This window comes from Idiotropiscis lumnitzeri, chromosome 8, assembly GCF_059441095.1.
Source record: "Idiotropiscis lumnitzeri isolate Australia: NSW breed Sydney's pygmy pipehorse chromosome 8, RoL_Ilum_1.0, whole genome shotgun sequence".
In the NCBI taxonomy this organism is placed as follows: domain Eukaryota; kingdom Metazoa; phylum Chordata; class Actinopteri; order Syngnathiformes; family Syngnathidae; genus Idiotropiscis; species Idiotropiscis lumnitzeri.
This window is the reverse complement of record NC_142398.1, coordinates 6,612,849-6,630,967: the sequence shown is the minus strand read 5'-3', so window position 1 is coordinate 6,630,967 and position 18,119 is coordinate 6,612,849. Positions and strand designations below refer to the sequence as shown.

The following is an 18,119-nucleotide window of genomic DNA, read 5'->3' as shown; positions in this document are numbered from 1 at the left end:
CCACATTTCTTATCATGTGTGACATTGACATTGACTAAAGGTTAAGACTTCTTTTATCACATTCGGGAATTGTTGTTTGGGAATTTGCCTGCACCGTTTTCCACATTTCTGCGTGAATAATCTATGTGTGGGAATGCCTGTGTAAAATATGGTTCTAATTTCCCACATTTTGGAACGTCTGCAATTTTCTACATCTGCTAATGTCTGCACGGAATTGTAATGTTGCACATTTGGGGAGGACGGCGTGAAACTGCCTAGGAGCGAAGCCACACAACAAAGAGCGACAGAGCGGCGTGAAATGTATCTTGTTTTATTTTGCATATTATGAACAATTCCTGATATCCATGCATACAGTATAATGAGATCACAGGATGGCCTGGTTACTAAAATATATGTTCCACATTATGAAGGGGGGTAGTATTCGAGGGTAGAATAAGAATAAGAATAAGACAGCACTTCATTAAGTGTTACACTGTCACAAATGAGCTTATTATTCAATGTTTTGTATTGGCGCGGCTTGGGTGGAACCTGATATATATATATATATATATATATATATATATATATATTGCATTACTAATGTACCTACATAGAAAATAAATATGATACCATCAGTGTAAACAAAAGTTTGGACATAAGTTAAATGGACTACAGCTAGAAAGCAAAAAGTGCCTGATAAGAAGACACTAACCCTGTTGTACCACCAGAAGCGCACTGTCAGAAGTTGCTCGTGGGCCGTTTGGACTTGATAGTGGACCACCTGAAGTTGCTACAACACCAGGACTTCCTGCAGACTGCCAATAGACCTCCAGTAGTCGCTAGCCGGCCACTGCGAGATTCTGGTGGACCACCAGGACCTTCCTCAACACCAAGAGTTGCTAATGGGCCATCAGGGGTTTTTTGGGGAGCTGCTTCATCACTCAGAATTGCTAAAAGACAACTAGAAAATACAAGTTATCATCATCAGTGGCTAGTGAAGCAAGAGGACCTTCTACATTCCCAAGAGTTGCTATAAGACCACTAGGTGTTGCTCGCAAACCACTAATAGTCTTTGGTGGACCACCAGGAACCGCCTCAACACTCAGCACCTTACAGACAACTAGAAGATACTAGTGATCACCACGAGTCGCCACCTAGCTCCAAATCGGACCACCAGAAGTTACTAGCTGACTTCCAGGAGTTGCTCCCAGAACCCAGGTGTTACTTGCAGACTACTAGCCGACCACTTGGAGTTCCTGGCGGACCAGCAGAATCTTGGGTACAGCAGTCATCCAGTTTGAAAGCAAAGTGTCTGATAATAATAAGATAATAGTATGCACCCCTGTTGTACTGATTGTGGAGGTCAGATTAGCACCGTGTCACAGTCACTTGAGGCTTTTCCATTTTTTCATATTTGGTTGTCCACCCACCCCGCCCCCCAAGTCCATGTTTTGGTCTCAGACCGAGTCCACCTTGACGCGGTTATTGTTCGTCATAAGCGGCGATGGCTTGCTCTTGAATCTGTCGCCACCACCGCCGCCCTGGTCGTTGGAGCTGTCCTGGAAGAAAAGTCTGGCTGTGCAAAGCGACACCACGATGCGCTTGTACTCGCGGCGGAAGTTCTGGTTGAGCACGCCGTACACAATGGCGTTAAGGCAGCTGTTGAAGTAGGCCATGAAGTAGCTGGCCACAAACAGCCACTCGGGCACCAGGGGCAGCGCCACCTCGGGTCGGATGGCCACCGCCAAGCCAATGAGGTTGAGGGGCGCCCAGCACACGGCGAAGAGCACAAAGACGACAAACATGGTGACAAAGTTGCGTACGTCGTGAGGCGTCAGCTTGGGCCGGTTGTCGGGTTTGACTCGCCGGCGTACCTGGATCACAAGGATCCAAATGCGCAGGTAGCAATAAGTGACAATCATGATGGGCAGGATGAAGTGGAAGAAGACCACGGCGATGGTGTACGCCGAGCTGGCCGACTGCTCAAAGGTGCACGAGTAGACGCGCGCGTCGTAGCGCAGCGAGCCCACGAACAAGTTGGGCACGATAGCTACCACCGTGAGAGCCCAGATGAGCACCACGTAGCACAGAGAGTTCTTGTCGCTGTACAGCTTGTCGTACTTGAGGCTGTGGCAGATGTAGCAGTAGCGGTTGAGGGCAATTCCGGTGATGTTGAATATGGAGCCGATGACGCTGACGCCCGTCAGGAAGCCGCTGATCTGGCAGTGCGCATAGCCCAGGTTCCATCCGTTGTGGAAGATGGAGGCCAGCACCAGCGGGTACGGGTAGATGGCTACCACCAGGTCGGCCACAGCCAGGCTCACCACGAAGATGTTGCCTGTGCCACACACACAAACACATACAAAGAGCACAAGATGGCTAGGGCTTGACAATTCGTGATGTTACATGATTTTGCTATCCCTAAGCCTCCTTTTAGGTGTTTGATGACACGCCAGTTGGAGTTTACTGTCAGACTAAACAGTACGCACAACTAAAGTAACAACACTCATTGACTATTTAAGTGCAATCGGTATTTTGTTTTAAAAGAGCCAATGTAAAATCGCATTGAGATGCTAACGGGAAATTAGCATTGACCTGCGCGAGTGATATTCTTTAAATAACGAATATTCACGCACAAACACTTTAGGAACACATACACACGGGTACGGAATATTGAAAAGCTAATTTTCTTTCCAATCTGCGAGAAAACGAGTGCAACTTAACTGCAACTTTTTTCTTCAACTCTTCTTATCTCATTTTAAGTGTGTTCCCCATGCATGGACGGCATCACATTACTCCGAAGAGGCCGATGCACGCGCAAGCGGAAACAACCTGCACAACAGGCTATCAGTTAAGTTGTGGTAGTTGACTAAAAATGTTTTGTAAATTATTCAGAAATAATTGTTTTACTAATCATGATTTTCATAACAATCCAAATAATTAGGGTCCAGGCAACGACCACTTCCAAATATTTCTCACATTTGATATTTGTGCAGGCCTGAAGACATTTACAGATTCATTATTCAAAAGCTGTGGGCGTGACAACGCACAGTTTGTCAATAAAACAACACTGATTTTGAAGGACTAAATCAGCACGAAAACACGTGAAACACATATCAGGCCTTGTAAAAACAATGGTTTTTCGTTTACTGTATGAGTTTTAAAAGATGGCTCACTAGCGCCCCCTAGATTTTTTTTTTTTTTAAAGCAGCCCTACTTGTACGTTTCAGCTAGATCTATGAAAAATGTGGTGGAATCTCTTGGAGCCATAAGGTAAACGTAACAGGAAGTCGGCCATTTTGAATTGACTTTAAAGGTTGGTGTCGCCTTGACTACAAAATGTAACTTGACCCAAATTATAAATATTACTAAAGAGTTCTCACATTTGACAATCGCCCAGGCCTGAACACATCTACAAACTTATTTTTTATTGCAGTAGTAGCGCCACCTACTGTCTGAAGGAAATAAATATCTTAATGTTTTTCTCCATAATGGTTGACCGGATTTACCTCATTTGTTCAAAAGAGATTTTAGGCCTTTATCATATTGCAACATAAAGTTTGTGAAGTTTTACCCAAAGCAGTTGGCTTGGCAGCTCCTATTCACCAAGAAAAACAACAACTACTTTTGAGTCTGCACGAAAACACACAGCCCTAAGCTAATCTCAAAATTAAGCAGGCCATTTTGATTCTTTTTTATCAAATTTTAGGCCTTTTACAAGAAGTTGTATCAAAATGGTTTCAATCTGATGTACTTAATCTTGCAAAAATTGCAATTCCAACGTGCCAGTACAGCAACGTGTCCAGGACTGCGAGGGCCCTTTGTAGCGCCTTGCGGGCTCTCGTCGTGATTATTATATTTTCCATTATCGCCCAGCGCTAACGTTAGCTGGGTTTGGAAGGACAGCTTGCAAAAGAGCCACATCTATCTTTAAGCCTGCTTTTCCTCATTTGGGGAATATCCGCATGAAATTGACAAAGTGCAGTCTTGTTTTCCAAATTTGAGGAAAATCTTCATCCACTTGGCTCCTTTTTCCACATTTTGGAACGTCAGCTTAGAAAAGCGCAGTCTCTTTTTCCACATTTCAGAATTCCCGTTTCATATTGGCCGAAAGCACACAGCTTGAAGTGACGGCATGAAATTAAGTCGACATGCAGCCTTTTCAGAATGTCTATGATACTGGCTCCAGGTCTTTGATGTAAAGTAGATTTGAAAATGTCTGTGTGAATTTGGCAAAACACGCAGTCTCGTATTCTGTATTTCGGCTCATTAGCATGAAATCTTTGTTTCCCACATTTGGAAATGTCTCAGAAACTGTTTTAAAGCGCATTCACCATTTTTTTTTTTTTGGAATGCCTGCATCAAACCTGTTGGCAATGGCTCCAGAATATATGCATTGAAAACATGTTTTTTTTTTTTTTTTTTTTTTTTCCATTTCATAAAGCCTGTGTGCTATGGGAGACATCTTTCCCATTTTTTTTTTTTTTTGGTATGAAATTGGCTTAAAAGCACCAATTTCAGAATGACCAAAATTGGTTTAAGATGCAGTCCTCTTTAATCCTGGGAAATGTATTTGTAAAAACAGCAGTTTTAAAATATGATCATGAAATTGTTGTTTTCCACATCTGGGAGCGTCCCTGGTTTGAAGCACGGTCTCAAACTAAACTAAATATCACAGAGGCCAGTGTATCTCCGAAGCGTCAGTCAAAAAGGCCTGATGACACAGCTCTCGTCCCCGTTTCTGCCTTTGTGACAGGTCAGCGTCACAGATGATAAGACTTTGTTTGATTGCGTACATATGTATCAGCGTTATCGCTTATGATGCGGGCAGGCCATTTTCATTTCAGCGCCGTATCAGCCGTGACAAAGCCAACCTGCCCCCATTCCTACACGTGGAGCCGTCGCATACCTGAATGGCACGTGATTATCATATTATTGCCATTTGGAAAAATATCACTAGCATTAGACTGTGCCGGTGTCGGAATAGTTTGGGATTTTTCATTTTCGTTCGTGTTTATTTCATTCTTATTTTCTTTCTCATTTTTATTTTTTGACTTCTGCGCTAGTTTTTGTTTTTAAAGCAAGTTTGCTATACTGTTGAGAATTATTTTTCCAAAAATGCTTCAGTTTATTTTATATATATATATATATATATATATATATATATATATATTCACACAAAGACACAAACACACACACAAACACGCACACTTTTAAAATGGACCGTGAATGCTTATGTATGATTTAAATTGACAAAGACAAAAATGAAGGCCGATCGCTTTAGTTATATCTTATTTTCCGGACCATAAACCGCTACTTTTTGTCTAGATTTTGAACCATGCGGCTAATACATTCTGTGGATTTTTCTTTCACCGGTAGGGGTGCTCTATAGCTTAGAAAATACGCAAAACAAATCGAAAATTTTATTGGCTCCGTGTTTTAATTTGCAAACTTGTTGCTGTGCAAACGGCACTGTTATAACAATCTGTTTATGTACATTTATGTTCATTCACAGTACAAAATCCTTCTGCACATGCAGTAAACAACAATTTTTTTTTCAACATAGGAAACTGCGGTTTATAGTCTGGTACGGCTTGTACATCGTTTTTTTTGTTGTTGTTGTTTTTTATCCCAAAAAGAGTTGCTGCGGCAGGCGCACCATATGGTCCGGAAAATACAGTAGCTACTTTTAGTCCGTTTCATAAATATAACATGTGATTTCAGTCACATTTAGTTGTTTAGTTTTATTTATTTATTAATTTTTTGTTTCAAAAAGTTGAGTTCGTTAGTTTTCGTTATCTATCACGATAAGCTAGTTTGTAAAGAATAGAGAAAGCACGCGCATTGTCAACATGACTGCCCCTTTCCATAAATGCATGTTAACATCAGTCTGTCCACACACACACACACACACACACACACGCACAGACACAAAACGCTATCCGGCTTTGGTCACGTGCAGAGGAAGCTTCCAGTGCGGATGCTGACGCTTTGACGGCATCAGTGCTGGAAGCAACTTACACTGACTGTCCATCCGTCTATCAGCAAGCCCACAGCTAATCTGTGGTGACACACTAATAGCTGAGATCTCTATCTGCTTCACGACTGGTCTTCTCCTGGGCAGGCCCGGCGTCAAAACGCTCTAGTAGATTGCTGTAGTTCGGCAGCAGACTTGACCTTGGCAAGGATACCAGCGGCGAGCCCTTTTAGCTGATGGATTAGTCATCTGGTTCTGATTCTGATCTGTTTTCTCATCGTTATCTCATTTGTCTTTCATATTCATTGACAGTCCATTTGCCCTTATTTTAGCATAAGACTAATTGATAAAACCAAAATATTTATCCGACAATGAACTAGAGATTAATTTATTGCTTTTTTATGAAAAAAAAAGGAAAAATAATGACTTCTCAAATCGTAATTGCAATGTTGGAGCTGGGGGGGAATTGTAATTTGATTATTTTCAAATAGTTTAGCCATGCGCTTCCCTCCGCCTATCTGTTTGCACACACCCGAAAATTGTCTTTTGGTCTATTCACACGACCAATAATGACAACATATGTCTCTTCATTCCCATGTCCGTGTTAGCTGTGCTCTGCCTCTCTCCACCCCCCTCCCGCCGTCACACAGATGTAAAAGAAATAAATTAGATGTTTTATTTATTTTTTTGCTCAGTCAAGCAGAATTTGAAACAACAGAGGCCTTTCAAAACTTAAATTTTTTTGGGGCGGGTTTTGTTTTTTGTTTTTTTCTCCCTGAGATTTACTGAGTCATACAAAAGCTGCTGTCACTTCCAGGGCATTCCCGCCAGATGAGCCGACGGTGTCCAACATGGCCCGACTGTCCCCGAGAAATATCCGCACCAATGCAATTGGAAAATCTCATCTTCTTCTGCCAATGTGAAGCTAGGTAGCAAAGGGTGGACATTTCTGGAAGCTTTCTGGTAAATTTCCATGCGCATTGTAGCTGACCTTCAACTTAGTAAAATGCTATTAATTCCACTGAAGGTTTCCAACTTTGAAAATTTCCGGAATCACGAACATCTTCGCCTGCCCGCTTTCTCATGACTCAGGTCCATCAATTTGTGACTGCAGCATTGGCAGCTATCAGCTTTGATGGAGATCCAAAATTCAGAGACACTCAGAGGACACTCCAGCGCTCCCTGACCTCTTCTGGCTAATGATGGCTGCCCAAGTCTAAGACTTGCATAAAAATGTCCCCACAGAACAACTTCTAAATGAACGCAACTAACTGTGTGTCATTTAGGACAGGCACGCAACTGCTTTGCCTAAAAGTACTTCCCAACAACAAAAAATGAATTCACAGATTTCAAGGACAGAAGAATGTGGTTCATATCCTTGCGAAGTTAACAATGCTCTGGTAAATTAAAAGACATTACAGTTTTATGACCTTCTGCGATAAATTTAAAGTTATTTCAAATGGAACGATCCCCAAAAGCAAAACTAATTTGTGTTTGGCAACAAACTCATCCCCCAAAATAGCGCTTTGTGTAATTGCTGAGAAGAGAGAAGAAAGCTAAACTGTCAAATGTTCTGGCAAAACTTGCTTTCATATCTGTACAACTTTCCATATAATGGCTTTTAAGAAAATGGAACGATCCCCCAAAACCCATCAAATGTATGTATGGCTACTTCCGCATCTCCAAAATCCGACTTGTAACAACAACACCCAATGACAGCTCATGCTGCAAAATAGCCAAGTAAAACCTAAAGCTTGACCATATATAGTAAGACAACCTTCAATTCAAGACATGAATCGATGCCCAAAACACAAGAAATTGAGGTTTGCAAACTAGCTGGTCCCCAATATCCCAGTTCACAATAGTTCTTTCAAAAGGAAAGATCCCCAGAAACCTGTCAAATCTGTGTTTGGCCATTTCCTGATCCTCCAAATCCCAGCTCAGGCACTCCCCAAGGACAAAGAAGACACAGTTGCTCTTGTTGGGAAGCTCACACTGCCAAATGTCCTTGTGAAACTTTCGACAGCTTTCCAATATATTTGCAAAACCTTTGTTTAATCGTATAAAAAATAGAACAATCCCCCCCCAAATCCGTCAAATCCACATTCAGCTACTTCCTGATGCACTTTCTAAGGACAAAGAAGAATGTGGGTCATGAAATATGTTCTTGTACAAACTTCCTTTTCAAAGTTATTTTCAACAGAAAACAGCCAAATACGTATTTGACGACTTGATCATCCTTAAAAACAAAGTTTGGGTACGCCCGAGAGTTCAGAAGAACATGGTTGGTATGCTTGAGGAGGTCACAGCACCAAATGTCAAATGGACAGACTTGTGTTTCTCCTCGTTAGACCTTCCCATTCCGGGGTTTAGAAAACAGAACCTGTCTAGCGAATGCATGATTCCTTCCTGATCCACAAAAGGGTCGGTAAGGTTTGAAAGATTGTTGCCTCAAATATGGTCAGAAACAAATGCGTGTTTGACTTCTCCACAATCCACAGTTGAGGAGCCTCCCAAGGACGTAAGTGTTGGAAAGCTCACTAGAACTTGGCAAAGTTTGTTTTTTGCAGCGATACGACCTTTGATGCATTGCCTCTTAAAGATCTTCCAAATGCTGCCAAAATCTCTGTTTGGATGCTTCCCGATTCCAAACATCCCAGTCAGAGAGCTTCTTCCTGTCACAGAAGGATGTGACAGTTTAGTGTATTGTTGGAACGCTCACTCCTGAAAATGTGTCAAAACTTCACTTTTGACTGTCGACCTTTCTTATTTCAAACGGATCAATGCCCCAAAAGAGCCACCAAATCCATGTTCAGCCACTCCCCAATGTCCAAAATCCCAGTTGTGGCACTTCCCAAGGACACGCTGGGTATTGTTGGAACGCTCACGCCTCCGGAATCTGAGAGCCATTTACTTCATCCGTGTGCGGGGTTTTATTTACCTTGGTCAGCTGCTCTGCGGCCCCAGTCTCATTATGACCTCCCCCAAGGAGACCAACGCCGGCCAAGATCCTAATTGGACAATCGCTACGAACTAAGCGTAAGCCAAAACAGCGCCTCTGTTTAATTCTGGCCACTTTCCTTTCAATAGCAGTCGTTCTGCACCGAGTCAGTGGCTTGGCTGTAAAGCCAAGGAACAAGTTCACACTTGGCTGATTTTAGCGTGTCGAGAAAGCGTATGAGACGGCCACCTTGGTGCGTCTCTGCGGGGATGTTGTTTCGAATGCCGCTGAGCTGTCTCCTTCCGCTGGACTGCGTCACATCATAACATCGTTAGGCAGGCGTTCGCCGCTGGGAGTCGTGCTGTTTTTCCACCGCGGTGACTCGCCGCCATCGCGGCGCTCACATTCGGAATGCCGAATTTCAACCTTTGGCTGCTCATTTCTGGTTGAAGACGTCCTGAATATGTGCTGAGGATGCAATTTAATGACTTTCATGACACTGCCGTCTAGAAAAGTTCACTGAATTCAGGGCAAGGCCTTTCTTTCTTCAAATATGGTTTTTCAGCGCAACTTCAGAAGGGGGAAACATTCATTAAGGAAAGGCATTTATTAGGGGATGGCATTTATTTTTCTCACCCAATGTCCAAGAGCATTTATTTGTTCAAGTATTTGCAGTAAAGGCAAAAAAAAAAAAAAGAAAGTTGTAAAAATGTACTTTTTGAGTGGCCAAGGAAATGTATTTACGCAACTGCGGCAAACAGCCGTCATCAAGAGGAGGTGAGACTTTTAGAAGAATGCCGTTTATTTGGATATTCATTTTAAAGAACGTATTTCCTAATATAGTGGCCAGGGACATTTAATTAGTCATAGATGCAAAGTAACTCAAATTGTATGGCTCTAAAACTTCTCATCTGAGTGACTTGATTCACTTTTTGGGTGAAAATTATTTAATATCGAGCTACTTTTTGTTGCGTTCAGACCCAAAATAAAATGCTTATTAAACAAGTAAATTACTTTATAGAACTATTTCTATAATAATAATAAAAACAATAATGAAAATGATAATAATAAGCCTGCTGATGAGCTGATCATCATCGGACTGAAGTTTGACACCTGTGATTTAGAGTGTTCAATCAACCTACCTTGCATGTCTTTGAGTGAGGAAACCCGGAGAAAACCCACACAATCAAGGGGAGAACATGCAAACTCCACACAGGAAGGCCAGAGCCAGAATCGAACCCCCGACCCCTGCACTGTGAGGCCGTTGTGCTAACCAGTTGGGCCACCGTGCCGCCCCGCAGATGCAATGGGATTTTAAATTGTGAGGAAAATTTGCGGACATCGTTACAGGTACAATGATTCATCGATTATGCAACAGCCGATCGAGTAGCAAATTACCGTAAGTGATAAAAATTATTGCTGTGGTTTAGATAGTTTTTTTTTTTTAAATAAAATTGACCAAATGCTCAGAATTTCAACTTGTCAGCAGTATATATTGTTTCATTCCAAAGTCGTGAGCATTTGCTTTTATTTGGAAAAACAACAATCAAAATGTTTTGCCAGTTTTCTGAAAGGTTACAAACCAAACAAGTAACTGAGTGATCATTCGTTGTTTTGGGGCATTTACTGTGCTGTCGATTTGAAATAATTTTAAATTTTTTTAATCCAATTCATCGATGAATCGACAAAATAAAAAAGTAATTATTTTTTTATTTAATCTAATACCCCTCTTCTTTGTCGAGAAACTTTCATGTCTTGGTTAATTCACAGCTCACAGTCATGAGCTTTTTACTTCATTCAAAAATATTCTTTTCATGATGGTTCCACAAAAGAATACACTTTTCTGATTTGCATTTTTGTTCGCTTCACATATCCAATGTGACCTAAACCATGACTCCAAAGCCAAGCAATGCACATAGCCATGATTTAAAGTGCACTTTTACAGGCCTCCTGTAGATTTACATGCACATGCAATGTTGATTGGCTTCCATTTTGTTTTTATTTTATAATTTCAAAAGTTGATATCAAATGTTGTTGGGTGGCAATGCATTTTAATGAGGAAACACTCTCTCCAAATATCTCCCAGCCAGATACTATGATTGCACAAAAACAGCAACGGAGGAACTTTTATTATAACGCGAGAAATACAGTACGTTCCTGTGTGGTTACTCTTGGATTTGAGGGATATTGTCTTTTCATGAATGAAGCCAGGTTTCATCTCCTCGCCTCCCTTATCAAATCTATTTCCAGAAGCCACAAACCACACACACGCGCAAGGGCCGGAACGAAAAGCGCGGTAATAATAAAACACAGAAGACTGGACGGCAGGGTAAAGGGATGCGGATTTAGGTAAAAGCCGGAATGTTCCACATGCTGCCTGACCTAAATGGCTCTTGGGATTGGGAAGTACAGAGGCAAAGCAGCAAAGGGGGATGGACGTGGTTGTGAAGGGATAACCGTCACACACTTTTTTAATCATACAATGGTCTTCCTTGTGATTTGAGTGATCCGACTCGCACGTTTTTCGAGATATGACAATCACTAGGCAGATTTTCCCCCTTTGTTTCATCAAATAGACATACGTATTTAAAACATCGCTCATCTTAACACTAGCAAACAATGCAAAAGGCCATTGACATGCTAATGGATAGCATTGATAGCCATGGTTTTAGAAGCAACAGGTATTTGTAGACAAATGGTGGCGCAAAACATGTAGACAGTGGATATAACAATACTCAGAGTTATATCTTGATTTTCTACAAAAAAATATCATAATATAAAGTCACATATAGTAGAAGAGAAGGCTATTATTTGTCATTTAATGTGCATGACTGTACGGTATTTGACTGCCTCTTGTGGCCAAGGTGCAACACATTGAATTAGATTTTATTGAATTTTATTATTATTTTGCTTGTTTTGTTTAACTCCCAGATGCTCAAGATTAACTGATTAGAATGGCAAAATCCATTTGGATTTAAAAGATGTGAGTGTATTGGGTAATTAACTTACAATTCGGTCCATGAACGGTATCACACCTTACGTTTTAATATGCGTATCCAATCGTCTATTATTGGAAAGATGCAAAGCCCTAATAAATATGAATATACACGTGCCACATTTGCAGTACTGACAAATCAGTTCATTTTGTAAAGTGATTGGCTACTTTCTATAATCATTGCGTCATACCCTCTCGAACTGAGCCGTATCATATCAATTCATTCAGAAACCCATTGAATTGAACGGAATGATGTCACTTTAAAATGTACGAACCTAGAATTGTATCACGCCTGATGTACCAAGATACGCCTTATATATTGGAGGGATGTGCACCCGCACTAAACAAGGAAGCAGCAATAGTCCAATTTGAAAAAGGTAATCGCCCTTTAGTGGTAACACGGGTAGTACAGTATATGCGCCTTCTCTGTGAGACTTCTTTAAAGCTTCTGTTTGCTGTGCGTTCAACTGACAACTTGTGGTTGCGAACCAGACAAGATAAGGAGTTCAGGAGTACAAAATAAGTCAACTCCGTCACTGGAATACATATGGTCTGGAAAAGGTTGCACTTATTACTAGTTAACTATCTATTACATCCCTACCTGCAACCCCTGGTTAAAAAGGGAAGCAAAAAAAATACAACTTCAGGTGGAAAAAAAAAAAACAATTAAAAATCTATTTCATCACAGATGCGCATTGCAACTAAAAGCAATAAAGTTAAGTAAAGCACACAGCATGTTCATGGTATGTACGAGGATAAGTGCCACTGCTCGTGCTGGTGTCAGCAAAATAAGCCACCACTGCCATATTAGCGACAGTTTGACAGAGCGACAAGTCAGCAGAAAGCCTTTCCTGGTGCTCCCCTTCAAACAGGGAACGCTATGTCGATGTTGTCCTACTTAAGCAAAGAGGACAAAAGGATGCCTGGCGGACTTTGCAATGGCTACAGTGGAAGATCACTCACGTGGCTTACTTGCCGGGGAGCAGCTGGACTGAGTGGAGAATGTTTGCAGCGTGCTTCACCCCAGCCGGGGGCCCCGACCGGTGACCCACTCACCGTGACCTTAAGCTCACTGAGACAATAGCGCAATGCTAAAACAGAGGAAGGTTTTATGATTAGCAAAGTACCTTGATTTCCGAGAGCAACCGATACGCGTAGGGGTCATAGAGTTTTGAGAAATAATCTGCTGTATATTTTACCGAGTATAAATTGAAGCAGCCCAAAAATGCATCATGAGGGAAAAAAAAAACATAAGTAGCACGAGACTATAAGTCACATTTTTTGCGGGTAATTTATTTGACAAAATACTAGATCAAAAACAGACATTTCATCTTGGAAGGCAAATTATGACGTTAATAAAACAAGAGAGAAAAAGCCGAATAGGTGTAAGATATGCTAACACAATGGAGGTCACTTAGCTACGCAAAAAAATAAACGTGAACTCTGCTCTCGGTTGCTTTGCTCGAGAGGCAGTCGTGTTGCATGAAGCCGGAGCACCAAGAAGGTCTATTTGTCTTTTTTTGTTTTGTTTTCTTCATCGCTGTAATAGTTGCCTTTTCACTTTTTACCAGTGTATTGAAACATTGAATCATTAGATAAAAATCAATGATAAAAAATCTTTAAAAATTCTGGAAAAATAAGATTTAATTTGGTGTAAATGGAGTGAAAAAATATGCAACAGTTCAATATTTTACATTCAATTTTAGTGAAGTGAATTATTTTGCAAAACACTTCAGTTCTTCACATTTTCTTTTCTTTTGTTATGACAATGTTTATTACATTTAAAATAGGGCCACAACTCACGATTAGTGATCAATGTGTCGCTTGTTCTTTTTTGATTAAGCAATCATTCAGATTTAAAAAAAAAATGTTAATTTCCATCCTTATGCTAGAAATCGGCAGCGCACTAAAGGCACAAACAAATTATGATTCAGTTCCTGTCTTAGTCCTGAACATCAATCAATCAAACTTTGTTCGTATAGTGCTTGTCATACACAGTATGCAACTCAAAGTGCTTTACATGGATTCAAATCGACCCCGCCCTTCACTTGTCCACCAGGAAACACACACGCACACACATACATGTTATGAATAAAACTGTAATGACCTAATTACCTGAGACTGAGTATACATGTCATCAGAAAATTTGCAAAAAATGTTAACCTTTGTTTTGCAAAGTGTAAGTAGATGTTTGCAAAATTTGATCAAACACAAAAATGATCGTTCAGTCTGCTACTACAGAGGACTACGAAAATGGGATATTTATTGTTGAGAGGCTTAACTTGCGTGGATTTGGACAATTTGACATTGAACATTTGATGATTGATTAATAGATGAATTGTTGCACCTCTAAGCCCAACACTGTAGTGCTATTTTCGTATTAAATAACAGATGGATGGAGAACACATTACACAAAAACGATGGTTGTTCGAGGATGAAAGGATTAATGGAATTTCCATTCATTTCATTAGGGAACTTTGATTTGAAACAAGTGATTTGAATTAGGAATATGGTCATGGAACAAATTAAGTCATTGTATTTTGATTTATTTATGTTTTTTTTTTGTTTTTTTTACAACCTGTTTGGCGGGCGCTTGGTGATACACTCAACGTGTGGAATCAGATTGACAACATGACATCGGACAAGTTTGTCCGGGAGGCTACATCGGCGAGACGTGACTGGACCTGTCAGGCTGTCAGACCACCAGCTGTGGTGGTCTGGTTGAAATCCAGCATGACACCACCCGTGGTGTTTTGTCATGTCGGCCGCCTCGCCAGGGAAAGTAAGCCTGTCAGACAGGTACTTTAGCAGAGATTGCCCACAATCCCCCCCAAAAAAACTGTTTAAAACAATGAGTATATAAATGCAATTACGTTTTCTAAAACAAACTAGAAGTACAGCGTCTTTAGTTGAATTATTGTCAATTAATATTTTACATCAGCTCTCAGGGTTCAACTGTAATTTATTTATTGTAGTGTACTCTTTATGAAATGACGAATATGACCTTTTTTTTCCAATCTTTCAGTTAACAGACACCACATATTAAAATAATAAAACTAATAATAAAACTAATAAAAGCTCAACAAAACTAGCCCTTTTTGAAAAAAAAAAAACACCTCACAAATTTGTTGTAAAACCAATGAAATACTGACAGAATTTAAAAATTAAAAGTAAAAAAAAAAAAAAAAATCACAGAATTCTAAACAAGTTGCAGGAATTTCTGACAAGTACTGGCTGTATCCTATGGTAAACAACAATTTCATTTTTTCTACATTCTGGCAACGCAAAACGGCTGCATTTTCTTTGGCAGATAACCAAAGCAAAACTAGTTTATTACTTTTTGCGTTTTTACACAAGTTTTGTTTTAATTCAAGTAATGCATGAAAAACTAAAATGTTTTACGTAAAAACCCGTAGAGATACAATGACATTTCAAAATGCACCGTGGTCCATCACTAACTTACGCTAACACATTAGTCATGTCCTAATTACAGTAAATATTTGCACGTCAAATTCTTTAGAAAAAGTAAATCTGAAAAGATGAGTACAAGTCTGATTAAGAAGGCTGCAAAGGAGTCTTGAATTGCAGGAATTTCTGGCAAGTTGAGGATGTGTACAAGAGGGAAAACATCCTAAATCAGATCTGGTGAAGTTGCAATCTCCTCGCTTTTCACACATCACAGCTGCCCTTTTATTCCAAGGATAACCAAAGGACTTCCTGTGAATCCAACTTTTTTTTATTTTTTGGCTGCCGTCCAATCAGCTTCCAACCTGATCTCGTGTCTTGCCACCTGATCCTCTACGTCTCGTCCCGGCTGTGCACTGTGGGATTTGTGTTGCTTTTGACTAGCTCAGAAGTCACAATTAGACATGCGCAAACTTTTAAACTGTTTTCAACCGAATCAAGATGACAATGTTTTTTTTGCCATCCATGGACTGCTGAAAGTCAACCTAAAATGTATTTCCCCTGCTTCCATCGATCACAGCAAGTTGTCCAGGGCCTGAAGGGACAGAGCAGCTCCCGACCATCCAACTGCCGCCACCTTGTTTGAGTGATGATATTAAGTTATTTTTTTACTACTACTGTGTTACATTCATCCGAGATGTCAGGAGACAGACACCAAAAAGTTCAATTATCGTCAAGTCAGATTAGGGTTCCGCTATAGGGTATGAATGTAAATGACACGCACCAGAAATCACCAGAAATATCTCAAAGTTACAAATTTTGTTGCTAGGGTAGCCGTAAATTGGAATTGCGGATTCTAATTCCAAATTCCAATTTCTGGAGGTTTGGCTGAGGGGGTCTCCTTCCAACGACTGCGCCGGACGGCCATGAAGCACCTTTCCCGGATACGAATCCCGGATCCTTGCCAGGGACTTGGAGCTTTGAGGTCAGACTTGTTTTCCTACCAGACCTTTTGGGGCATACGGTCAGATTAAAAAATTTGGAACAGACCCTGCCAGGTAGGGTGGGGTAGGGTGGCAAAAGGTTCTGGTGAGGGTCACAGCTGTCCAGTGACCAAGAGGGTTAGGTTTAGAACTGGAACAGGGACCGTGAGGCTACATTAACCTCAAGAAGTAATTGAAACTAGTGTCAATTATGTTCATATAAGAGTCAGAGCTGCTCAATTGTTCCACTGGAACCAGATCCACATTTTTCACATTTAGTGAATAGAAGCTTCTATTCTAACCAAATAATTGGATTTTTATCCGTGTAATCACCGGGATTTGGTCGTGACAGTCACAGACCATCACAAAATAAGAAGGAAAAAAAAAAAACCCTCCCACTGTCTGTTGATCCAGACAGAACGTGCTACATTGTCAGTAGTTGGAATCAAAGAAAAACACCTCAATCTTTGCTCACTGCAAATGCAAAGCAGAGATTTTCTCTTGCAGAATCCACACACACACACACACACACTCACACACACACAAAGGCAAACATTTAAAGCCGACTTCCAGTGTGTTTTGACAGCACTTGAGTTTTGAAAGGCGGCGGCAGGTAAATGGAACGGGAAGACTCCCGCCTCAGAGACCTGTTCGGGGGCAAGCCTCAGGTGACAGGACCCGCGACACATCCGACCTGTCAACCCAGGCGAGCTCCTCTCACTGTAGCCCCGCGGCATTTGCCGCATGCAGGCTGATAACTTATGGATCCGGAAACCCGGAGTGTTCAAACCAAGTTGAAACCTGACTTTTTGAAATGGAAAAGGCATGCCAAGTCACACCGTGGGGATTATTAATAAAGGGGCGCCGTGAGATGTCACTATCTCTTTTCTGTTGCTGGCAGAATTTCTCTGTTTTCAAGGGATTTGTGAAGTGCCGAGCCAAGAAAGCTACTTGAGAAAAGAGCAAGGCTGAGATCCGAATCGTTTGCTCACTACCTACTCCCGAATGACAATAAAGTGGAGCCTTGACATTTCAATTCAATTTGTTCCGTGACTATGCTTGTTACCCCCCCCCAAAAAAAAACACTTGCATCTAAAATCATCTTTTCCATATTGAACTGTGATATCTTGTTAAACTTGTTGTCAGACCACTTGTATGACTAGGTGCCACTTTGTAAGGATTTTTATATATTGGATTATGTATTTCCCTCATGGGTGAAATGAAAACTAATTTTCAAATCCGACTCAAACTTTTCATAATTGCTTGTTTATAATTACAATTTCCCTGATACCAAATTCTCACGTGTTTGAGCCATGAATCAGACAATCGATTTCCAAGAACATTCCATTTCCATGACTTTCTGTGACTCTTCCAGTCTCGTATCACTTTTGCAACCTGCTCATGACACTTTGTGACACTCTATGCTCAGTCAGTGGCCACTTCCGGCAATGAAGGCTTGCCTAGGAGAGATCATTTTGATTCATTGTGCTGATCTCATGATGTCAAAATGTGAAAAAGGTTGATTAGGACTGTTAGAAGTCAAGACCAAGACCGTGACAAGCTGACAAAGAGACAAGACCAAGACTACAAAAATCTACTTTAAAAAGAATGACAAGAATGAATCGCTATATGTCCTTTCCATATATTTGACAGGCAAAACCGCAGTCACAACACTGAGGAGGTTTCAGTCTTCACAATTTAGTATCACCTGACTTGAAGATATTTGTTTTCCAAATGCGTTTCCTTATATCACACAAATTCAGCTCAGCGCTGGTCTTGACCGGTCTCGACTGAAAATACAGAATCGGACAAGCCAGAGAGAAACAAGACCAAGGCATT

At 40.8% G+C, this 18,119-nt stretch overlaps 1 protein-coding gene across 1 annotated transcript in view; it reads right to left on the bottom strand.

The window, feature by feature from the left end:
- Positions 1-294: 294 nt before the first annotated feature.
- The window catches only part of mtnr1aa (melatonin receptor 1A a), a 50,359-nt gene continuing 32,534 nt past the window's right edge, over positions 295-18,119 (bottom strand). The window contains exon 2 of the mRNA XM_088302127.1: positions 295-2,317. Coding sequence (XP_088158253.1) covers positions 1,437-2,317 — 881 coding nt within the window. The 3' untranslated portion in view covers positions 295-1,436. The remainder of the gene's footprint in view (positions 2,318-18,119) is intronic.